The sequence below is a fragment of the Sus scrofa genome, chromosome 4 (assembly GCF_054392235.1).
Source record: "Sus scrofa isolate SSC_HxYL_T2T_F1_AM1 chromosome 4, Sscrofa_HxYL_maternal_Yorkshire_Landrace_v2.0, whole genome shotgun sequence".
NCBI classification, from domain to species: domain Eukaryota; kingdom Metazoa; phylum Chordata; class Mammalia; order Artiodactyla; family Suidae; genus Sus; species Sus scrofa.
In genome coordinates, this window is record NC_139386.1 from 27,665,426 (window position 1) to 27,691,575 (window position 26,150).

The window sequence follows — 26,150 nt, forward strand, 5'->3', positions numbered from 1 at the left end:
GCTTTGCCGTGAGCTGTAGTATAAGTTGCAGATGAGGCTTGGGTCCTGCATTGCAGTGGCTGTGGCATAGGCTGGCAAGTATAGCTCCCATTTGACCCCTATCCTGGGAACTTGCGTATGCTACAGGTGCAGCCCTAAAAAGAAAAAGAAAAAAAAAATAAGAAAAAATAAAATTTGGGAGTTCTCATTGTGGCTCAGCAGATTATGAGCCAACTAGAATCCATGAGGATGAGTGTTCAATCTCTGGCTTTGTTCGGTGGGTTAAGAATCCCACATTGCAATGGCTGTGATTTAGGCCAGCAGCTGCAGCTCTGATTCTGGAACTTCCATATGATGCAGGTACGGCCCTAAAAAGCAAAACAAAAACAAAAAAGGAAAAGTTTGGGAATATAAGATAGATCTACTAAAGAGACAGCCTACTTAAGTTAGGCTATGGTCACAGCTTGATTCCAATATTTTCTAGTTGTTTGACTTTGGACAATTACTTATCTTTTCTTGCTTCAGTTTCTTCATCTGTAAAATAGGAATAATAACAATACCTATGTCATAAGGTTATTGTGAAAATGGAATAAGATAACCCATATAAAGTACTTTTATAACTAGCTCATAATAAGCACTTGATAAATACTAATGATAATGTTTTTAAAATGTATATGTGAATAAATCCTCCAGTTTCCAATGTTTAAAAGCAAAATAAATCAATTGATAACACTATTCTCCTACCCAAGAAAGAAGAGAAAGTTACAGGTAGAGATCCTCCTAGAGAGAATCCAGTGTAATGGGCTGGATGTCATCCTCAACAACATCTGTGCCGTTAATACAAAAATGGGATGCTTCAAGGCTCTTTCTTATAAGGTCCATCAACATAGTCCAGCAAAGATACATCGAAATGTAACTCAGTTAAAAGAAATTCTACACCAGACCAATTTGGCATGATCCCAATTAATATCTTGACCACATCAAAGAATAAAATGCAGAGTGTCTAGAATAATGGACTAGATATTTTCCAAGAGAATCTCCATAAATATTTTTCTTAGCATTTCTATGCATTTGAAGGATATTCGAGAGCATAGCACTTGAGCATACATTTTCTTATAACTGATGAGCAATCCTAAATTTAAAAGCTCTGGAAGAGATTATCTGAACTGGGAGAAAAGACTTGCCAGAGAGAAGTGAAATATATTTGCAGAATTCTAGTGGAGAATAGTATCAAGTCCCACAATCAAGCAATCTATAAAAAGTTAATATCTTCAGCTCTGGCTTGGGAAATTGAAAATTTACATATTTAACAAATATTTCCTAACCTGAGTTCTCAGAATTGCTACTTTACCCAATAGCATATTCAAGTTTCTAAGCCATTGTCCGCACAATCTGTACTTACTAGTGTCAGTTATGGGACAGACATATATTAAGCACTGAGAATGTAGTGGTAAACAATACAGACAAGACTACTGCCCTCCTGAAGTTTACATGGCTGTGTTGATGAGATAAGATGTGAGGAAGCATAAGGTATTAAAAATTGTAACAGATGTTAAATACGACATAGTAGACAAGCAGCACATCAAAATGACCAGCCTGTGTAGTTAAAAATAGTTGGCGAGGTCTGAAACTTTGAAGGCCATGGAAAGGAATGTAAATGTCATTCTATATGCAATGAAGATGGATCAAAGGCCTTTTTTTCTTTTTTTTATTTTGAAGGTCGCACCTGAGGCATATAGAAGTTCCCAGGCTAGGGTTCAAATCAGAGCTGCAGCTACCAGCCTACACAGCAGCCACAGCAAGGTCAGATCCATGCTGCATCTCCCACCTACACCACAGCCTGTGGCAATGCCAGATCCTTAACCCGTTGAGAGAGGCCAGAGAATGAACCCACATACTCACTAGACTATGTCGGGTTGCTACCCTGTGGAGCCACAATGGAAACTCCTGGATTGAAGGCTTTTAATTAGCAGACCAGCATTATATGATTTGATTCCCCCCCCCTTTAGGGCTGCACCTACAGCAACACAGGATCCCCAAGCCACTTAGGGAGGCCAGGGACCAAACCTACATCCTCATGAACACTAGTCAGATTCATTTCCACTGCACCACAATGGTAACTCCTGATTTGAATATTATTTGAATTATTTTTAATGCCATGATGTAGCCTATAGGGATTTGTTAAAAATCAAGAGTGGAAGCAAGAAAGCATTAAATGGATACCAAGAGTTGATAGCTCAGACTAGAATAACAGTGAGGAAGTGAGGGAATAAGTAGATTGGAAAAACATTTTGTAGAGAAATAATATCTTTAATTTTTTAATGCAAACACATTTGATAAAAGAGAATTTAAAAAATAAACACCTCTTAACAGTCTGAAAAGGTTTTAGAAGACTTAGGAAATGTTAATGGGAATGGCTACTCCAAAACCCTATCCATCCATATCCTTGACAATCAAAAACAAGTAGGAAGGAATGTCCCCTGCAAACACACTCCAAAAACTCTTCAATAATAAATGGTCTATTCCTAAAATTAGAATTTAGGCAGCCCTGATCTAACTGCAAACCCCACTGGGAGAAAATTATGTGAAAGATGGGTAGATAGGTGAGGTAAGGATACTTGGACTTCTAAAGCCAAGTGAAAGCTGAACCATAAAAAGAAAAAAAAGAGAGAAATAGAGTAAATATTGTTGAGGATGTGCTGAGCCACAGTTTCAAGCAATAAAGGAGATGTGATGGATGCTTTGATGGAACAGTAGTTGAGCTTGCCAGGTGTGCACTAATCAGAGACCAACTGATTCTTTTCATATCTAAGAATTTATTTAAAGGAAGAAAGACTTTGTAGTTCTCTTGTGGAGCAGTAGGTTAAGGATCTGGCATTGTCACTGCAGTGGCTTGGGTCACTGCTGTGGGGCAGATTCAATCCCTGGGCTGGGAACTTCCATATGCTATGTGCACAGACTGAAAAAATAAATAAATAAATGGAAGAAGAAGCAGACTCTGTAATAGTGGCTGAAATTATGAGGAAAATGATTACTGTTTGTATCTACAATGTGCTCAGGGGAAAATGACTATTGAGAATTTGCTCTTTTTTTTTTTCAAACATATAAAAGCTAGGATGGGAATAAGATGGCAGAATAGAAGGAATGGAGCTCAACTTCTCTCCTAAAAACATCAAAATTCACAACTAAAGACTGAGCACTCTTCACCCAAATGGACCGGAAACCTTAAAAAAGATATCCTACTGCAGACAAAAAAGAGGAGGGCACATCAAGAGGTAGAAGGGGCGATTTCGTGATATAAACAACCCCATACCTCCTGGGAGGGAAGCTCCACAGACTGGAAACTAACTGGTTCACAGAGACTCACCTACAGGAGTGAGAGTTCTGAGCCCCACATCAAACTCCCACGTGTGGGGATTTGACACTGGGAGAAAGAGCCCCTCGAGCATCTGACATTGAAGGCCAGTGGGGCTTGTGTGCAGGAGCTCCACAGGACTGGGGGAAATGGAGACCCCATTCTTAAAAGGCCAATATGGACTTTCCCGTGCACTGGGTCCCAGGGAAGAGCGAGGTCTCCATGGGAAGCAGGGTCAAAACTGACTGCAGCTCTTGGAGGACATCCTGAGAAAACAGGGGTGAATGTGTCTTGTTGAGAGGGAAGGACATTGGAAGGAAAGCTCTCCGGAATATTCAGCAGCCCTGCCTCTAACTGGAGGTGGCCATTTTGGAAAAATCTGGCCCCACCTGTCAGTCACCTGCTGATAAGCCCCAGGGCAAACAACAACACAAGTGGGATCACAGCCCCGCCCCTCAGGAAACAGACTACCTAAAGACCCCTCAGGCACACAGCTGCCTCTAATGCCATCCAGAGACAAAGCCCCACCCACCAGAGGGATAGGAATCAGCTTCATCTACCAGTGGGCAGGCATTAGCCCCTCCCATCAGGAAGCCTGCAGCAAGCCCTCATACGAAATTCAGCCACAGGAGGGCAGACATCAGAACTAAGAGAGGCTACAACTCTATTATCTGTAAAAAGGTCACCACACCAAAAACCTATAAAAATGAAAAGACAGAGAACTGTAACTCAGATGAGGAAGAAAGAAAAAAACCCAGAAAAACAGCTAAGCAAGGAGGAGATTCTCAGCCTCCAGGAAAAAGATTTTAGACTGTTGATGCTGAAGATGATGCAAGACATTGGAAATAAACTGGAGGAAAAGATGGATAATTTACAGGAAACGCTGAGCAGAGAGATACAAGATATAAAACTTAAGAGTTGCAAAATACAACAACTGAAATAAAAAATTCATTAGAAGCAGCCAACAGGAGGATACAGGAGGCAGAAGAATGAATAAGTGAGGTGTGGGACAGATTAGTGGAAATCACAGATGTGGAACGGAAAAGAGAAAAAAAATTGAAAACAAATGAAGAGAATCTCAGAGAACTCTGGGACAATGTTAAACGCACCAACATCTGTATCAGAGGGGTGCCAGAAGGAAGGAACAGAGAGAGAAGGGGACAGAAAAAATATTCGAAGGGACAATAGCCAAAAACTTCCCTAACATGGGAAAGGAATCACTCAGTCAAATCCAGGAAGCACAACGAGTACCATATAAAATATACCCAAGGAGGAACAACCCGAGACACATAGTAATCAAACTGACCAAAATTAAAGACAAAGAGAAAATATTGAAAGCAGCGAGGGAAAAAGAAAGAAATAACATACAAGGGAACCCCAATGAGGTTATCGGCAGACTTCTCAGCAGAAACTCTGCAGGCCAGAAGGGAGTGGCATGATATACTTAACGAGATGAATGGAAAAAACCTCCAACCAAGATTACTCTACCCAGCAAGGCTCTCATTCAGATTTGAAGGAGAAATCAAAACCTTCACAGATAAGCAAAAGCTGAGAGAATTCAGCAACACTAAACCAGCCTTACAACAAATACTAAAGGAACTTCTACAGGCAGAAAAGAACAAGAGAAGAAGGAAAGAAAAAAGAGCACCAAAAACAAATCCAAAGCAATTCATAAAATGGCAGTAAGAACTTACACATCAATAATTACCTTAAGTGTTAGTGGACTAAACACCCTAGCCAAAAGACATAGACTGGCTGAATGGATACAAAAACAAGACCCATATATATGCTGTCTTCAAGAGACCCACTTCACTTCTAGGGACACATACAAATTGAAAGGGAGAGGATGGAAGAAAATATTTCATGCAAACGGGGATCAAAAGAAAGCTGGAGTAGCAATACTCGTTATCAGACAAAATTTGTCTTAAAATGAAGAATATCTTAAGGGACAAAGAAGGACATTACATAATGATCAAAGGATCAATCCAAGAAGATGATATAACAATTTTAAATATCTACGCACCCAACACAGGTTCACCACAATATATAAGGCAAGTGCTAACAACCTTAAAAGGAGAAATCAACAATAACACACTCATGGTGGGGGACTTTAACACCCCACTTATAGCAATGGACAGATCACCCAGACAGAAAATCAATAAGGAAACACAGGCCCTGAATGATGCATTAAACCAGATGGACTTAATAGATATTTATAGGACATTCCATCCAAAAGCAACAGAATACTCATTCTTCTCAAGAGCACATGGAACATTCTCTAAGATTGATCACATCCTGGGCTACAAATCCAACCTCTGTAACTTTAAGAAAATTGAAATCATATCAAGCATCTTTTCCGACCACAACGCTATACCACTGGAAATCGACACCAAGAAAAAACTGCAAAAAAACACAAACACATGGAGACTAAACAACATGCTACTAAACAACCAATGGATCACTGAAGAAATCAAAGAGGAAATTAAAAAATACCTAGCAGTAAATGACAACAAAGATACGACACTCTAAAACCTATGGGATGCAGCAAAAGCCGTTCTCAGAGGAAAGTTTACAGCAATACCAGCCCACGTCAGGAAACAAGAAAAAGCTCAAATAAACAAGCTAACTTGACCTCTAAAGCAGCTCGAGAGAGAAGAACAGACAAGACCTAAACTTAGCATAAGGAAAGAAATCATAAAGATCAGAGCAGAAATCAATGAAATAGAAAGAAAGAAAACCATAGAAAAGATCAATGAAACAAAAAGCTGGTTCTTTGAAAAGATCAACAAAATTGACAAACCCCTAGCCAGACTTATCAAGCAAAAAAGAGAGAGGACTCAAATCAATAAAATTAGAAATGAAAAAGGAGAAGTAACAGCAGACATCACAGAAATACAAAGGATCATAAGAGACTACTATATGCAACTATATGCCAATAAAGTGGAAAACCTAGAAGAAATGGACAAATTCTTAGAAAAGTACAATCTTCCAAGACTAAACCAAGATGAAATAGAAAAGATGAATGGACCCATCACAAGAACTGAAATGGTAACTGTGATGAAAAAACGTCCAACAAACAAAAGTCCAGGACCCGAAGGCTTCACAGGCGAATTCTATCAAACATTTAGAGAAGAGCTAACACATATCCTTCTGAAACTATTGCAAAAAATTGCAGAGGAAGGGAAACTCCCAAACTCATTCTATGAGGCCACCATCACCCTGGTACCAATACCAGATGAAGATACCACACACACACACACACAAAAAGAAAACTACAGGCCAATTTCACTGATGAACATAGATGCAAAAATCTTCAACAAAATACTAGCAAACCACATCCAACAATATATTAAAGGGATTGTACATCATGATCAAATGGGATGTATCCCAGGGATGCAAGCATTCTCCAATATCTGCAAATCCATCGGTGTGATACATCACATTAACAAACTGAAGAATAAAAACCATATGATCCTCTCGATAGAGGCAGAAAAAGCCTTTGACAAAGTCCAACACCCATTTCTGATAAAAACCCTTCAGAAAATGGGCATAACGTGAACCTACCTCAACATGATAAAGGCCATATACAACCAACCCACAGCGAACATCATTCTCAATGGTGAAAAGCTGAAAGAATTCCCAGTGAGATCAGGAACGAGACAAGGATGTCCGTTCTCGCCACTACTCTTCAACATAGTTTTGGAAGTCCTAGCCACAGCAATCAGAGAAGTAAAAGAGATAAAAGGAATCCAAATTGGAAAGGAAGAAGTAAAACTATCCCTATTTGCAGATGACATGATACTATACCTAGAGAATCCTAAAGACTCTACCAGAAAACTGTTGGAGCTCATCCACGAATTTGGCAAAGTTGCAGGGTACAAAATTAATACACAGAAATCAACAGCATTTCTATATACTAACAATGAAAGAGCAGAAAGATAAATTAGGGAAATAATCCCATTGACCATGGCATACAAAAGAATAAAATACCTAGGAGTAAACCTACCTAAAGAGACAAAAGACCTCTACTCTGAAAAGTATAAGACGCTGATGAAAGAAACCAAAGATGACACAAATAGATGGAAAGACATACCATGCACTTGGACTGGAAGAGTCATTATTATCAAAATGACTATACTACCCAAGGCAATCTACAGATTCAATGCAATCCCTATCAAAGTACCAAGGACATTTTTCACAGAACTCAAACAAAATATTTTAAAGTTTGTTTGGAAGCACAAAAGACCCAGAATAGCCAAAGACATCCTGAAAATGAAAAATGGGGCTGGAGGAATCAGACTCCCGGACTTCAGACTATACTACAAAGCAACAGTCATCAAAATCACATGGTACTGGCACAAAGATAGAAATACAGATCAGTGGAAGTGGATAGAAAGCCCAGAATTAAACCCACGCACCTACAGTCAACTAATCTATGACAAAGGAAGCAAGAATATACAATGGAGAAAGGACAGCTTGTTCAATAAGTGGTGCTGGGAAACCTGGACAGCTACATGGAAAAGAATGAAATTAGAACATTTCCTAACACCATACACAAAAATAAACTCCAAAAGAATTAAAGACCTAGACATAAGACCAGACACTATAAAAGTCTTAGCAGAAAACATAGGCCAAACACTCTCTGACATAAACGACAGCAACATCTTCTCAGATCCACCTCTTAGAGTATTGACAACAAAAACAAAAATAAACAAATGGGACCTAATCAAACTTGAAAGTTTCTGCACAGCAAAGGAAACCCTAAACAACACAAAAAGATAACCCACAGAATGGGAGAAAATCTTTGCAAGTGAATCGACTGAGAAGGGATTTATCTCCAAAATTTATAATCAACTCCTGCAGCTCCATACCAAAAAAACAAACAACCCCATCAAAAAGTAGACAGAAGATCTAAACAGACAATTCTCCAAGGAAGACATACAGATGGCTGAGAAACACATGAAAGGATGTTCAACAGCACTCATTATTAGAGAGATGCAAATCAAAACCACTCTGAGGTACCACCTTACACCAGCCAGAATGGCCATCATCCAAAATTCTACAAAATATAAGTGCTAGAGATGATGTGGAAAAAAAGGAATACTAGTGCACTGTTGGTGGGATTGTAAATTGGTAAAACCACTGTGGAAAGCAGTATGGAGATTCCTCAGAAAACTAAACATAGAACTACCATTTGATCCAGCAATCCCACTCTTGGGCATCTACCCAGAGAAAACCACGACTTGCAAAGACACATGTACTCCAATGTTCATTGCAGCACTATTTACAATAGCCAAAACATGGAAACAACCTAAATGTCCATTGACAGAGGATTTTATCAAGAAGATGTGGTACATATGCACAATGGAATATTATTCAGCCATTAAAAAGAACTATCATGCTAAGTGAAGTGAGCCATACAATGAGACACCAACATCAAATGCTTTCACTGACATGTAGAGTCTGAAAAAAGGACAGACTGAACTTCTTTGCAGAACAGATGCTGACTCACAGACATTGAAAAACTTATGGTCTCTGGAGGAAACAGTTTAGGGGTTGGGGGGATGTGCTTGGGCTTTGGGAATGAAATCCTGTGAAATCAGATTGTTGTGATCATTATACAACTACAGATGTGATAAATTTATTTTTTTTAATTTTTATTTATTTTTATTATTATTTTTTTTTTTAGCTATTTCTTGGGCCGCTCCCGCAGCATATGGAGGTTCCCAGGCTAGGGGTCGAATTGGAGCTGTAGCCACCGGCCTACGTCAGAGCCACAGCAACAAGGGATCCGAGCCGTGTCTGCAACCTACACCACAGCTCACGGCAACGCCGGATCATTAACCCACTGAGCAAGGGCAGGGACCGAACCCGCAACCTCATGGTTCCTAGTCGGATTCGTTAACCACTGCGCCACGACAGGAACTCCGATAAATTTATTTGAATAATAAAAATAATAAATAAATAAATAAATATCTAAATATTTATAACACCTTTGTTTTTTATGCCCAGGAAAGAAAAACAATGAAATCTTTATGACTTTTAAACTATTTCACTTCACATATGATCTCAATCCTCAAATAGTCCAGTCTTCCTAAACACATCAAGTTCTCATCACAAAAAAAAAAAAAAAAAAATAGTTGATGTCTTGATTGACAGGGCTCATGGCCTGTCTTGGGGAAAATTCTTCAATCCCATCTGTTTGTAGAGAGAAACAGCAGAAATCTCAGCAAATGTTGTTTCTTAGTCATCTAATCATGCCATCTCATCTAAGATTTTGTCTTTTAACCATTTCAGCTTTGCTTTTTGTTGGGTTGTGGTCCTCCAGTGAATACACAAAAACTTTGCCAGATAATCATTGCTTTTCAGGGGGTGTTTTTTAAAGACTTTTCTGACTTTTCTGATCAGCTATCTAAACTGTGCCTCATCACAGATTCCTGGACAAGTTCTGGAGAACAAAATGTGCTAGGAGTTTCAGGTTCCATATCATCAATGAAAATGTTTGACTCTGTGTTACAATTCCAGAAAGATATATAATTAAATATGAAAAATTCATCAATACGGCTTTGTATTCCACTTTGGAACTAACCCATTAAGTTCTAGTGTGGCACAGAATATGCAAATGTATATGCAAAAATTATTAAAATGCCCCACTTTTTCCCATCTAGATAACTTGAACAAAAATACCAAATTGCAACAATTTGCGTATAGAAGTAGACATGATAATATGGCTGTCTTTTATTAAGCAAATAGGAAAAATGTAAAACAATGTCATTACTCTCACTAATTATGTTGTTTTGAAAAATATTCTTATTTTTAATAAAATGTGTCCTTTCACTCACATGTACTGAAACTACTCTTTTGTCAACATGGCTTGAAACTGTGATTTTTAAATTATTTAATACATATTTTAAATGTTTCTATTTTAATATGATACATGTCAATAGAAATAACCCATATCACCAAGAGATGTTTGGGGTCCTCAATAATTTTTAAGAGTGAAAAGGAATCCCAGACTGCCGCCTTGAAGCATGGGTCAGCCACCTTCCATCACAGCTATATTTGAAAACCTGGAACTCTGAAAACAAATATTTTAATAGCATCTCTTATCCAGCACTTACATAAATTATCTCCACCAATTCACTGGAGAGAGGCCCACTCTGACAGCCCCAGGGACAGGTTCTTATTCAAATAGGGGATACGAGTAGATCAGCATTTCTCAGTGCACTTGGCTCCAACTGCAGGCAATGTTTGTTTGCCCATGTTCTCAACATTGAAAGAGGCCACAGTGCTCTTCTATCAGAGTCTTACTCAAGCATCTACCTGTTCAAGTACATCAAAACTTGTTTTCTATTTTACATTTAGTCTTTCAATAAATATTTTACAAAGAACTTTGATGCCAGTTGGTAATGCTATTAACACAACAAAAATTAAACAAGCCAAAAATTAATTGTACGTAGAGTCTTTTTAAAATTTATGCTAAAAAATATTTGTGATACTTTCCTTTTTATTGAGCAATACCAAATGAGGAAATAATTCTAGCATATTTTTAGTTACTTTTTTTAAAACCTCAAATTAAAATACTTGTTCTATAGACGTATGTAAGCACATATCACCCATAAAACTGCTTGCTATTCTCAAAGCTCCCATATAATCACTAATTATCTGTTCTTGATTTTTTCATAAGCTTCTGCTATCAAAAGTGTCATTTTAAATATTGAATCTATTACTACCTTAATATTTTCTTAAATTAATTTAAAGTCTTTTTTGTTGTATTTTTCTTTTTACACATTATTTAACTGAGACTTTCTTTTAAAATATCATAAATGGTAGTGAACTGGATATTTCTCACTACTGCCATGAAAATAAAACATTCTCAGTTATTTAAATGGAAAATTTGATTTATAGAAAAATTTTTTTTTAAAAAAGCGGGCTTAGGACAAATTTGCTAAGCTTTGACTCTCCATTTGGTTTAGATTTCCCAGAAAGCTGTTTGTGGGAGAACTAAGAGGCCAGGTCTATAACTGAACTGTCAATCAGATGCAGTGGTGTAAGGAGAAGCCATATGGCTCACTGCTATTTTTCATGTTGAAAATGTAACAAATTTTTATATTCAGTTTCCGCCAATGTAATTACACTGTGTAGAGAAAATATACTCTGGAATACATGCACCAATGCAGGGCTTTTCTCAAATCAACCCAATTAATGTATATTGACTGAAAACCCATTTTTCTACTCTTTTGAACCAGCAAAAAATATATAAGTGGAACATACAGTTAAGGGTAAAAAGCAGTGATTTTGAACTCAAACAGTATTGGGTGCAAAGGATTTAATATATGAAATATTTATTTAAATTAATGTTCTGTGTGCTTAAACTGCGATGAGAAGAATAGATATACAAAAGCACTGTGGCACAGATTTCAGCGTGTGTGTCCTAAAAAATTACTTCATATTTTTCTTTAATTAGATCACATTTAAAATGCCATGAGGATTCTGTTTAAAGGAACTGCACTAACTAAGAACCATTTCTCAAGAAAAATTGCTTTGTCGCTTAGTTATCTCTATTTTCCTTATATTGCTTCTTTTTGTTGACTACCTCTCGTGATAAGAGTAATAATAATGTGATTCATTGACAGAAATCATTATAAACTTTCCTTACTGTTAGTTTTTTATGAGTGTGTTGTTTGTGTATCACATATATAATATAAATGATGTATATGATGTATAATATATATACGATCTGTATATACATATGACCATCTCCCCTGAATCATACAAAATTACTATTCTATGAATATGTACTGATTGAAAAACTTTCCAATTCTGAGTTGATTCCAGAAAAATCAAGGAAATGAAACATGAAAAACTTTGTAACATGACTGGATTGCAAAGATTACCTGCCTTCCTACTATGGGGTGAAATTCAAGTTTATTGAGTTCCTTGATAATGAAAGAGAGCATTAAATAGAATAAGGAAAAGCCTAACTGCAATTTCACTTTTAATATTAATAAATCGCATATACTGGATGAGAATTTTTAATGGTTCTGTATGACTCGACCTCTCTATCAGCATAAGGTAATTCAATAGAGCTGAGTAAAAAGGATTTAATTGGAATTTTCAAATTCAATACTGGGTTCACTTAACAGCTTACAGAACATGATGAGAAGAGCACTTGCCCTGCTTTTGCTCCACCACTTCTAAATCTTGTTTATAAAAGTTTAATTTCACTGTAATTATAGGAGTTAGTCCAGTGAACAATAAGGGCCTGATTCTACATATTTTCTTCGTAACTCAGGAAAAAACTGACTATACATTTTGCACATCATAGAGGCATAGTGAGAATCATTTAATGGCCAATCCAATCAATTATCTCTTTTATGACAGTTATGAGAAAGATCCAATTTATTAAAATGTGAAATCAGGCAATGTCTTGGTCATGGTGTATAAAGTATAGTCATCTCTCAATTATCTGAAGCATAGAACAGAAATTTTCTCTTTATAAAATTATTTTTAAAGAGAAGAGTGATTTCTCATCATCACAGCATTTTCATATTAATGCCCTTTAAAAGTTTTTGAATCAAACAAATGTGTTCAAGTCTATATTGACTTGAATGATTTAAACACTGTGATCCTAGTTTCTCTGTAATTTAAGGACAACAATAATACCCTTCTCATAGGGGTCTGTGAAACATAAATGAAATGAGACAAACTCTTAGCATGATACCTATCACATAGTAAGGGCTCAGTAAGGGGGACCAGAAAAACATTCCTGCAACATTGTGATAATCATAAATGTGATAAGAAAAATGACCCTGAGGTAAACATTTATATGGATTATCTCATTTAAATTTAAACAACAACATAAAGTAAGTGCCATTGTCAATTCTAATTTACAGATGAGGAAAATGAGACTTAGAGGGTTCAAGAAATGTGTTAATGTCACACAGCTAATTAAAGACAGAGCAGAGGCTGAATAAGCAAAGGTAGCAGCTATTATATTGCTATCCTCATCATCACCATCATCAACCCATCCTGTGATCTCTGTAGCAGACTAGGCTATAAAAATGAGTTCTTGGGTACTTCCAAAGATAATTGCCTCCCCTTGGAAGGAATCCAGAACAAGCCCACATTAAGCTAAATTCTGCTTAAGAGTGGGCTGTTATACAGTTGGGAGGATTTATTCCAAGCACCTAGAAGACACATGCAAGATGAATAGATAGAATTTGTCAGATTTTCCTTTACCTTTAAATATGTTCCCATGCAATGAAAGGAAAGAAGACAAAGTCATTTTGTCCATACACCAAGCATTTCAAAATCATTACAATTAGCTGATCTGGTTGTCAGCCCCTAGAGAATCAAACATAACATCAAAAGATAGGCATGCATGCCTCACAAGAAATATGATCTGCATTGTTAATGAATGACAAAAATTAAATAAAATTTGTAAAAATAAAAAATTAAAGGGATTTTAGCGTAAACATATGAATCTATAGCGAGATAGTTGAACATGAAAAGATAGAGTTTACTGAAGCTGAATTCTATAAAGGTCTTTACTCAAATTTATTCATTCATTACATGTCTCCTTATCTATTTAATTATTAAAAATAAATTTAAGGTTGAAGTATTTTTGATATGAATGAATAAGAAATGTACATTTTCATAAAAAATTTTCAGTGACTTATGATCATGTACATATAATTATTTTTAAACTTTCATATAAAGATGAGATTTAATAATTTCTCAGAAACATCATAATATATTATTTAAATAACTCACAGAAAAACAGAATACAATATCAATATAAATACATTCTCATTATTTTATCAAAAACCTAGATAAAATGTTCCAGATTTTAAGTAATAGAAATTTTGAATATGCTTCGAATGACATTTAACTTTTACTTTCATAGTTGTCTTCACTAGAGTCAGCTATTTGAGGTATCTTGTGATTTTTCTTTTAATCCAATTTAAAAACATGACTGTTAAGAAAGAATGCTGTTCATTAATAAATATGGAAATATCCATAAAAATTGGAAGAATTAAAAACACAAATTGTACCTGGAGATTCAATGTTCAGATCAACGATCTTTCCAAAACTCGGTAAAGCCAAATAGCAGTCGAGCACTTCATCATAAGATTGCTAATGGAATATCACCTGAATATAATGTCTGATTACCAGGGAAATAAACCCATTGGAATGAAATCATGAAATGGAAAGCAAGACCTCACCATCCCCAACTGCTTATCAGCAATTCTTCTTTCACTTCTTGACATAATTCAGGATATGTCTCATGTCAAAATCAGAGATCAGGACGGCTATCTTTTGAATGGATTTATTTCTCCCCTAAATTGTCATATCTTCTTCAGAGGGCTCTCTGACTCAAACCTAGGTATCAGTGAGGGGGCAGAGACAACAAATTAAAAAGAACAGGACAGGGAAGAAGGTGTGGATTTTTATTATCCAGGAGACTCTATATTTTAAAATGGGTCATTTGTGTTTGAATCTACCCAGTCAACTAGTCATCATCTTTCTAGTTAAAGTTATTCTAATTAGTGGAAATTGTTTTGATCACTAGTGAAGGCCAATTGGAAATTTTAGGCTTTTCGCAGCTGAGATGAAATCTGGTGTCAGAAAGACTCCAGTTTCAATCCCTTTATGTACTCCTTCAATATTCACTATATAAATGGGAAAGTTAGTGTCTGTGAGCCTTTGAGTTGAGATCCATGACCAAGGATATTAGTACTTACTTCATGGGACTATTGTGAGAATTCATATGCTTAGCTTGAGCCTTACACTTAAAGGGTATTTATTGTTACAATTACTTCTACAGGACACCACTAATTACAACTAAAGTCCAGGTTCTAGTGACATTGCAAGAGACCTAAAAATCTCCATTACTTTTTGCTAAGCTCTGGTCACATGTCCAAGATCTCCCTTCTCCCCCAAAGCTATCATTCTCCTCTGAAAGTTTTCCTTCTTCCTCACCACAGTCTGTAAATCTAGGGGAGACCTTTATTGCTAATCATTTGATTCAGGTTATTCATACTAAAGGATGAATAAGGCTTAATAGAACTTTTGACCTTTTTCAACAACCAAATAATCTAAAATTGAGATGCTGGGGAAGTTTTCCTCTCTGTGTAAGGGAAAGCTTTGCTACCTTAAAAAATTAATTTCACGGTGCTGATACATAACGATGAGCTATTTACCATGATAAGTTTAACTTCTCCATATTTTCTGTATGGAAGAGTTCTTTACAGAGGTGAAAGTTGACCAAATGGACAGCTGTCCAAACGGCCATAACTTCTAAATACTATAGTATTTTATAAATTTCACTGGATGTGTTTTTATTCTCACAGGAAAAATATTTATATCCCACAAGGACAGGGATCTTGTCTGGTTTTGTTCACGGATCTATCTGGAGCACCTAGAATAGTGCCATACATAGTGGATGCTCAATAAGCACTTGTTGAAAGAGTAAAGAAAATACATCATTAAACTCCTGCCCTTCTTTAGAAACTTTTGAGAAAATAAATAAGTAAAACCATGCACTGATTTATTTTAAAATCACACAAAAATTATATGTCTCAAGTATTGTGTTTATGGAGCAGCCTCCTCTGACAATTAGTCTGGGGTTTTAATTTGGACAGTGTGATCCTAGATAAATCACTTAATTTCTCTGTGCCTCAGTTTCTCCTTCTGTAAACCAGGTATGCTACTACCTTACAGTGTTGTTATTATGATTACATAAGATACTGAATGAGTGAGGGGCCTACAGGGGCCTACAAGAACTTACTGGCATATGGGGGAAAAAACTGTAACTGCAATGTATACATCTAAGGATGACCTGACCCCCTTGCTGTACAGTGGGAAAATAAAAAAAAAAAAAAAAAAAAAAAAAAAGAATCTGGGAAAAAAAAAAAAAAAAGAACTTACTGGCATAAATTCACCACCCTGAAAATGCTGAGTCTTTCCATTAAAACCTAAAATATCGCTGGGGAAGAAGATGAGGCCTGTGAAGTAAATGCTAGCTAGAGGTCCTACAGTCTGTGGACAAAGCCAGAACTAGATAGTTGCATTTCAGGTCAATCTGTGAAAAGTCTCTCCCTATGGTATCAAGCTGCCTGGTTATATATCCTTTCTAAAACTATTTAATAAGGAAAACAGGAGATAAGGGTGGCTCCCTGATTCTTGTAAAGACTTTTGAAAAATATGGGATTCCCAGATGCTTGCTGGAAATAATGAGGAAAATATTGAACCATGCCACACAAAGCAACCCTGAGTTGAGCAGACAATACAACTGGAAATTTTGTTCTTGAGCATTTGTGAGCGCACAGATTCAGGGAAATGGGAATCGAATATAGTGATCCTTGAAGTGCCTTCAGGATGAATATAAGAATCACTGAGATCCTCACTTCCTCCTCCGGTCTCACCTCCCTCGCTCCCCGCATTCCCCACAGCTGGCGCCGGGAACCGCGAAGGGCTGGGAGGGAGCGCGGGCGGGGGCGGCTACCCTCCAGCGCAGCCAAGGGGCCAGAGCTGGGAGGCGGTGGAGATGAGGCGAGGCTAGACAACCAGCGCGGGCGAAGAGCTCAGCTGCGAGCGCAGCGTTCCTCCTGGACCTGTTAAATCAGACTCACGTGGAGATCCGGAGGATCAAACCCGGCCATGTAACCCGCTGTGCCTACTGAGCTCCCCCTGATGTGCCAGGAGCCGCAGGTGAGTCACCCTGTCCTCCTCCCCACTCCTGCCCCATGTCCAACAGGTTGGCTGGGGCGCGACTCCAAGCGGCCCCGTGGGTGCACTTCCAGTCTCACCTGGGCTCCTCGCTTGGCTTCTCCCTTTACCGAGTCGTCGTTACTATTTAAACTCCTGCCCCAGCCCACGCCTGTTCTAGTCATTGTCTTTTTTGCCTTCCCTTCTCCCAAAATGACAGCTCTCCTCTTCCTAGGAACGCGCCCAGGACACCTGCTCTCTGGGAAACTTGTAGAGACAGAAATGGCTAAACCGTAGGGCATAAAGTGCCTCGACACGTAATGGGAGCTGACAATGGTGACCCCTAGTTCTCAGTGACTTACTGGGATTTAATTAAAAATCATCACTAATGATCCTTATTTCTCAACCAGGAGGTCAAAAATTAGGGGAGGAGGGAGAAGAAAACGGAGCATGAGTGACAGACTAAAATGAGAGTGAATGAGAGCAAATGATGCGGCCCCCGCGCCCAGGTCACCCTCTCCCCACGTGCGCACACCCCCGGCGAACACTCCCCGGGAGGCCTATGAAGCAGCCTCAGTAAAAGAAGAGGGAGGAATATATATCCTGAAGCTGGAAAAAAACTTCCTTTGCTTTCTGAACTTTTCCGTTTGGTCTCCAGCAGGCAGGAGCGAGTCTGGCCATTCCCCTTGCTTGCGTTCCTCCCAGACTGGTCTTGCCATCCTCCTCCAAAGTAGACCTCCCTCCTTCTTCCCTTCCCCACTTGCTCCAACCCTCAAACAGCGAGGCCTTCAATCCGTACATCTCCCGGGCCGGATATCTCAGTTACAAAGTTGGAGAGGGAGTACTGAGTCCAGAAAGGACCACAGCGACCACCAGTGTGCCCAGCGGCTGTCCTAGGCTTGGTCCACACCTGAGCAGTTCCCTGGGTGCGACCCCTCTTCTCTCCCAGCCTCAGTGCTCAGACACTTGTGCTCATCTATCGCGCAGCTCCCTAGCGGCGAGAGGGGGAACGAGCACAGGGGGTGGAGAGTGTAAGGGTGCGCAGGTGGGAGGAACCCACCTCGGGAGCCCGGGAAACCCCGGCCGTGCCACCGCCCCCAACTTTGTGGCGCCCTCCAACAGCGGCTGCAAGGATGGAGCTGCCTCCCAGCAGCCGGGCGCTGCTGGACTCGCCGCTGGATAGCGCCTCCCTAACCTCGCTGGACTCCAGCGTTTTCTGCAGCGAGGGAGAAGGGGAGCCCCTGGCGCTCGGGGACAGTTTCACGGTCAATGTGGGCGGCAGCCGTTTCGTGCTCTCGCAGCAAGCGCTGTCCTGCTTCCCGCACACGCGCCTTGGCAAGCTGGCCGTGGTGGTGGCCTCGTGCCGGCGCCCAGGGGCCCTGGCCGCCGTGCCCAGTCCACTGGAGCTCTGTGACGACGCCAATCCCGTGGACAACGAGTACTTCTTCGACCGGAGCTCGCAAGCATTCCGCTATGTTCTGCACTACTATCGCACCGGCCGCCTGCACGTCATGGAGCAGCTGTGCGCGCTCTCCTTCCTCCAGGAGATCCAGTATTGGGGCATCGATGAGCTCAGCATCGACTCCTGCTGCAGGGACAGGTATTTGCGAGGCGCTTGGTGACTGCACGGGGGAAGCGGGCACAGTGGAGAGAGGCAACAGAGGGAAAGATTTGAGGCTTCCAAAAGCCTCGCTCAAGCCTGCCCAAGAATACCTGTGGCCGCTTAGGAGCTAGAAGGGCAGGGGAGGGGGTGGTGGGGGAGAGCTGGTAGGAGTCAAAGCCAACTTTTCATTGGAACTTTTTGAACCTCCTTTTTCTAATGAATGTATGCTAATTCATTTATAAGTCAAAAGAAGTCATAGTTGCAATAAATATTTGGTAATTGTATAAATAGTCTGAAAAGTTATGCTCCAAAAAATGCACTTGGATGTAGGTTTCAGTATGGAGCATTATCCTTTATCAAACCTAGGACGCTAACTTTTAAAACTTGGACAGAGAACTGTCTTAAATAGAGAAGACAGAAAGTTAGTTCTTTGTGATTGATTGAAGGACTTTAGTGGTCTATTATTTTTGCTATTACTTTGCTATTACTACCATTTCTTCATGAATGTTTCCATTATGAACATTAAAAAATTTCACATTCTGTTCTTTGTTACAAAAATTATTAATAAATGTATAAGTTATTTTGTATAAACTTCTACTAATAAAGCGGCATTTTTAAAACAATAATCCTAAATGAGAACATGTGAGTACTGTGGGAAGACAGCCTGGGTAAAATAGAATGATCATTTTCTGCATTTTACTGAAATAAGAAGCATGACCTTACTGCCAAGTTTATTTTCTTTTTACTTTAGTATTTTTTTAAAAAGTTAGACTAATCACCAAGTTGTCTTCTCTAAAAGATACTTCAGAAGAAAGGAGCTGAGTGAAACTTTAGACTTTAAGAAGGACACAGAAGATCAGGAAAGTCAACATGAGAGTGAACAGGACTTCTCCCAAGGACCTTGCCCCACGGTCCGCCAGAAGCTCTGGAACATCCTGGAGAAGCCTGGGTCTTCCACAGCTGCCCGAATCTTTGGGGTCATCTCCATTATCTTCGTGGCAGTGTCCATCGTCAACATGGCCCTGATGTCAGCCGAGTTAAGCTGGCTGGACCTGCAGCTGCTGGAAATTCTGGAATATGTGTGCATTAGCTGGTTCACCGGGGAGTTTGTCCTCCGCTTCCTATGTGTGCGGGACAGGTGCCGATTCCTGAGAAAGGTGCCAAACATCATTGACCTCCTTGCCATCTTGCCCTTCTACATCACTCTTCTGGTAGAGAGCCTGAGTGGGAGCCAGACTACACAGGAGCTGGAAAACGTGGGGCGCATCGTCCAGGTTTTAAGGCTGCTCAGGGCTCTGCGCATGCTCAAACTGGGCAGGCATTCAACAGGTACTCAGGTTTCATTGCTGTGTTTTAATTTGCCATTATTTGTAAGCATTAGTGCTTTGACCACAGTCCAAGGGATCTGAATTGATGTTCAGAATCACCAACTCCCATACTTTAGCCAATCATGTGATCTTCAGAAATGTATTGGGAAGAAAACCTTGAGGTTGTTTTAGAGGACAAGATGCCCCTCACACTCTTTTTCTCCTTAAGACATTTGAGGAGCAATTTGACCATTTGTTAACTTCAATCTATTTTAACCCAAGTACCCAGAAGATGTACAAAAATTAAACACGCTCTGCCTCTGGAAGGTTCTATATGAAATATGCATAACCAGCACATAAAAAGATATGCATAAATTATATATGATATATAGGAACCTAAGCCAGGTTCTTTTCTGTGTCCAAGGAATTGTTTATCACAAATGTTTCCTAGGAGGAGAGGAAGTCATCCAGAGCCTTCTCTGACTATGCAGAAAGAAGTGACTGTGCATTAGTGGCCTTCTCATAATTTTTGAAGAAACTATGGAAATATTTGCATTGGGAGAAAGCAAAAGACATTAATTACGCACTTTGTCTAGTATCTGAGAATTTTCTTGTCACTAATTGGGGCTGGTAACAGGAATTCCTTATATTTTTCTGTGTATCATAAAGCCTTGAAAATCTAAAAAATACTCTCCCTAGAAAAATCTCTACACAACACACACACACACACGCAATTGTATATGAAAATTATAGCCAGTGTCAGAGAAAATCGCACAAATCCATTAAAGATGATGCTTTCATCCTCAAGGGCAGTGATTCTCAGTGGCTGGCCCAGCAGGCTGTTGAATGTTCTGGAGCACATATGTTCTACCTTATGTTAGACTTTAATGAAAATAATAATCCCTTGAAAAGCTTGTTAAAATGCAAATTCTGAGCCCAATCCCAAAGAGTCAAATTTTAGTATTTAGGCTTAGATCCATGAGCATACATTTTAACAAGCTAATTTTGATGTAGGTGGTCTTGAACCACACTTCAAGAAACACTGGAGCAGGATGACATATTAATACAATGCAATATACATATAATTTGACTAGAGAGTCCTCTTCCCATCAGTTTTTCTAGATAAATGTCTGACTGGTCACCTAAAAGGAGCTGATGGTAATTGTCTCTCCCTATAAATATAGGGAGCAGTTAACCTCAGAAATGTTTTCCCCCACATCTCTGAGGAAACTAGGATTTATCCTAACATAATTTTGGTAGTGTATTTTCCTAGCTACTCTCACATACCAGGGATTTGATAATGGGGTTTCCAACAACTTTTAGAAGTACCACTCTTTGTTTTCTGACACACATAATGGGATGCTTTCTTCTAGTATTTATAAACTCTTCACAGGATTCAATTTAAAAACACCCAGTAAAGACTACATTTTTTTTTCCAAAAAAGAAAGGAAAAAGAAAATAATAGTAATTTCCACAATGTCACCTCTTCAAAGGTCTTCTCAGTTCTAAGGCAAATATAAAGCATTAATAAAGCCTTAATTTATTGAAAAAATATGAACAGTTGCATAAATGTTTGACAGTTTTATCTTAGGCATTACATGTAATAAAATATAGAAATAGATCACATGTTTCCCTATGCATTAACTATAAATAAAAATTGAGAAGTGTTATAGAATAATGGTTAGGAAGACAATGATGGACCAGAGAGCCTAGTTCTAAATCTTGGCTATGTAACTTTATGCTAGATATGCTACCCTTCTGTGCCTCAGTCTGCTCACCTGTACAATGGCATAATAATTACATCTCATATTTTTTTTAGGATTATCTTAGTTAATTGATGTAACATGCAGAGATTCAGGCCACTTGGTTTCTTTACAAAATGAAACAGAACATTGAAATGAAAACAGTCTTCCCAAACACTATGCATTTCTTCATAAGCTGTCAATTTATTTCAGAAATGCAATTCAATACAGAAACATCAAGATCAGTTTTCTGAAAGATATTCTAAAGATATTCTTTAAAGTGTCTTTTGTATTTTTTTTTTTTTTGCATTTTTAGGGCTGCACCTGCAGCATATGGAGGTTCCCAGGCTAGGGGTCAAATTGGAGCTATAGCCACTAGCCTATACCACAGCCACAGCAATGGCGGATCTTTAGCCCACTGAGCAAGGCCAGGGATCAATACTAGTAAGATTTGTTTCCACTGAGCCATGACAGGAACTCCTAAAATGTCTTTTGAAGTTTAACTTCAGAATTATATAAATTGGTCTTTTTAAATAGCCGGTTAATAATTAAAATCTCAAAAATCTAGAACAAACTTAAAAATAGTGAGAGCACAAATGGTATTTTAATATATTTTAAATAGTTGCTAGTGAGTGAAGAAAAATTTTAAAGTGATTTCAAGTCCAAGTGCTCTGGACTTTTGAGACAATATCATTGTGACATCATGTTAACATGACTTCAAAATATGGATGCTTTCATCAGCATCCTTCTAGTGTTAGAGAAGATATCTTATCAAATTCCTTCCCTGTAATGGACTCCGCTTACTCTCCTTAAGGCTTAGTCTCTTCAGAGATGGGATTGGACTCTCTCGGGTCTGTCTTGCAGAATCCTTAGAACTAGCAATGGGAAATTCACCAGTTACCACATAGTGAATACCCTAGTGGCTCCAGTTTCCTATACCTTTCTGCAAAGGAGGAACAGTCTGTATCCAGGTCTATCTCCTAATAGGAGATGGAAAATTCTGTGTGCTCAAGGGAGATAGTTCCCTACAGTTTGGTATTAAGGATAAAAAATTTCAGTGGATGTTATGGGAGTGCTTCACTTCTAAGAACATCCCCCCATGTACATTTGATATTCTCATGTTGATGTTGTCCCTGCCTCTGCTGCTTCGTTTCATTCTCATGTTGTACTTTACTTCCTCTGGCTTTCAGATAATGAGGCACCTAATTCTATTGAACTTTATCAGGAAGGTGATAAACACAGAAACATATATAAGGGGACAACATAACACTAGCATTAGAAAAGTGTGCCGAAATGATGCATTTGGATGTAGACCTCGCCAAGAGAGCCCTCCACGTGTGATGCTGCAAAGGCCTCCCATTGTATCAAGTACAAACTCCTACCAAACGTCCCCTGCCTGTCCTCCACCTCATCTCTCACATTTTTTTGTGTGTGTGTGCATAAATCATAAGTGTTTAATAGAGAAGTGAATGAATGAATCTAATTATATTTCATTCTATCCTTCTCAATTTGGCCGCATCAACTAGACTAAGGACTTCTTGAGGATTAGAGTTGATCATCTGTGTATCCCCAGAACACTTCCCAAGACTGGAGCCATATTCAGTGAGAAACGCATGTGTGGGTGGATAGCAGGGAAGGAGAGGGGAAGCGGGAGAAGGACAGAGGTGAAGAGTGGGGGTGCCCATGACTGACACCCGTTGTTCTATTACAGGTTTACGGTCACTTGGAATGACAATCACCCAGTGTTACGAGGAAGTTGGCCTGCTACTCCTATTTCTGTCTGTGGGAATCTCTATATTTTCCACCGTGGAGTATTTCGCTGAGCAGAGCATCCCTGACACAACCTTCACAAGTGTCCCTTGTGCGTGGTGGTGGGCCACGACTTCCATGACTACCGTGGGGTATGGGGATATCAGACCAGACACAACCACGGGCAAAATTGTGGCCTTTGTGTGTATCTTATCAGGAATCCTTGTCTTGGCCTTGCCTATCGCTATTATTAACGACCGCTTCTCTGCCTGCTACTTCACCTTAAAGCTCAAGGAAGCAGCTGTTAGACAGCGCGAGGCTTTGAAGAAGCTTACCAAGAATATAGCCACTGACTCATACATCAGTGTTAACCTAAGAGATGTCTATGCTCGGAGTATCATGGAGATGCTTCGATTAAAAGGCAGAGAAAGAGCAAGTACTAGGAGCAGTGGAGGAGATGATTTCTGGTTTTGAATTCACTTTCAGTTTATTTACAAAAAGCGTGTATAAAACTAACTCTATTGATAAAGCCTTGATATGGATGTCTGTACACTGCTGATGAGTCTCTTTTGAGTACTGCCTGTGTTCATTGTGGTTGATACATTGCTTGGTTGCTAGAATGGTTGACATCCCCCAAACAACAGCACATTGTTTTGACACATTTGAGTCTCAAAAATAGCCATTTTAACACAACCCAGTACAACTAGGCCAATATACACATGTCTGAGTTGTCAAATATAAAATAATATTGCAATACATACAACAAAGTTAAATGTTTTATGTATCGCTAATTTTTAAGGTTTTTTTGCACCACTAATTTTAAAAGATGGAAGCTAAATTTCATAGCCCAGAGAATTGATAAGTGAATATTTAAGAACACCCTGAACAACTTTGCCATTTAAAAATACTCTCCAGGTCAATAAATCACTTCTTTATTCATCAGTTCAAGCTATTCAGTATAACAATTAGTTTTTCAAGAGAACATCCTGATTTGATGGTCATAAACTGTGTCCCTAACTTCCCTCTGGCGAGACTGCTCACAAATAGACCGAGCTCTGTATTCCGTCATTACTCTTGGAGGTGGGAATCCCAAAGCTGCTTAGACTGCCGTAGGAAGGTGCTACTCAGAGACTTTGAGAACTGCACATCTTCATCCTCCCCACTGAGTGCATATGTGGACTATAGAGAAAGTACCTCTTAGCACTCCATGGAAACTAGATGGTCTTTAAAAATCTCTTTATTGATATAGTGTTCAGTTAAAACCATGAATTTGTAAGTAAAGGTGAAGTAGTGTACATCCTAAATGTATATACACTGAAATTATTAAATAGTCTTATTTCATAAAATGAGAATGAGAAGTTGAATGATACCACTAGATGCACCTGATCTTTTCTTTATTAACAAAAAATATGGATAGTTTTCTGATTGTTGAGGTAAATAGCAAATGTTCAAACTTTACATGCATTTTGACAGTCATTCATCATCATAATAAAATTCCTTGTCAGTCTGTTATATAATTAAAGCCAACAGCTCTAAATCTAAGAACTAGTTTATGATTTCCAATATTCTAGTAAATGATATTTTAAAAACTGAGAATAATATTGAGTATCACTTTAATATCTGCATTCTCAATGGGTGTAATAGTGCCTCCAGGGGATGAAGACTGGTTCTAGGGGGCAGAAATATCTGTTTTTATTCATAAAATGCATATATACACACAACATATAAACAGATATAGAGTATACTTATTGTATTAAAATATCATAGGGTGAGAAATTTAAAAAATGCCTAAGATGGTCCTTTCCAGAGTTAGGTTGTGATAAGAAATAAACATTTAGAAATAGTGTTCTAATATATATCTGTACCATATTTCATTAAATATATTTAAGATACCCTATTAGGAACTACAAAGAAGGAAGGGAGGAAGGGAGGAAGGGAGAAAGAGAGAAAGAAAGAAAGAAAGAGAGAGAGAGAGAGAGAGAGAGAGAGAGAGAGAGAAAGAAAGAAAGAAAGAAAGAAAGAAAGAAAGAAAGAAAGAAAGAAAGAAAGAAAGAAAGAAAGAGAAAGAAAGAAAGAAAGAGAGAAAGAAAGAAAGAAAGAAAGAAAGAAAGAAAGAAAGAACGTAGGAAAGAGAAAGAAGGAAGGAAGGAAGGAAAGAAGAAAAAGAAAGAAAGAAAAAGGGAGGGAGGGAGAGAGGGAGGAAGAAAAAGAACAATTAATTGTAAGATGGCTTTGATTATAAAATGCATCTAGATTTTGGATATGTAAAACTTTTAAATATGCATCTTAAAATCAATGAAGAATCAAGTATACTAGCTCCAGTTTTATGGTATGCATGCATAAGCTCTAAAAAACATTTTCATTGATAGCATGAGTGTTAGATTGTATGCTAAAATACTTGAATCCACTTGGGTTCTTTCCACTTCTCCCAAGTATTTTGAAAGGCTTAGGAGATATGAGTAGTAATAAAATAAATATTTCCCCTCTTACACAATTCCCAGGTGCTAAAGTATGGTACAGGGCCACTTGTCCTAGTATAAATGCCAGCCACATTCTGAAGGGGAAATAGAGGTGAGACACAGAAGGAAAACTTATCCTGGCTTATCTTGAACTCTCCACAGTAAGAAGAGTTACTCTGTTCCAGGGCAGTGCTCTGTACTCATCCTGAATTATGCTAAATTCTCCTCAAAATATTCCTACTA

The 26,150-nt window shown here is 38.6% G+C and overlaps 2 protein-coding genes across 3 annotated transcripts in view; one reads left to right on the forward strand and one right to left on the reverse strand.

Annotated features, from left to right (window-relative positions):
* The window catches only part of LOC110260475 (uncharacterized), a 473,671-nt gene that overhangs the window by 212,702 nt on the left and 234,819 nt on the right, over positions 1–26,150 (reverse strand). The window lies entirely within an intron of this gene.
* KCNV1 (potassium voltage-gated channel modifier subfamily V member 1) lies at positions 16,883–25,044 on the forward strand. Of its 2 annotated transcripts, none has more exons than XM_013996539.3 (4): positions 16,883–17,050; positions 17,283–18,647; positions 19,450–19,979; positions 23,411–25,044. In XM_013996539.3, exons 2-4 carry the CDS (start codon positions 18,181–18,183, stop codon positions 23,920–23,922), a joined length of 1,509 nt encoding a protein of 502 aa, XP_013851993.1. In that variant the 5' UTR covers positions 16,883–17,050; positions 17,283–18,180; the 3' UTR covers positions 23,923–25,044. The 2 variants fall into 2 exon arrangements, with proteins under 2 accessions (XP_013851993.1, XP_013851994.1); XM_013996540.3 differs by having other exon boundaries at positions 17,458–18,647.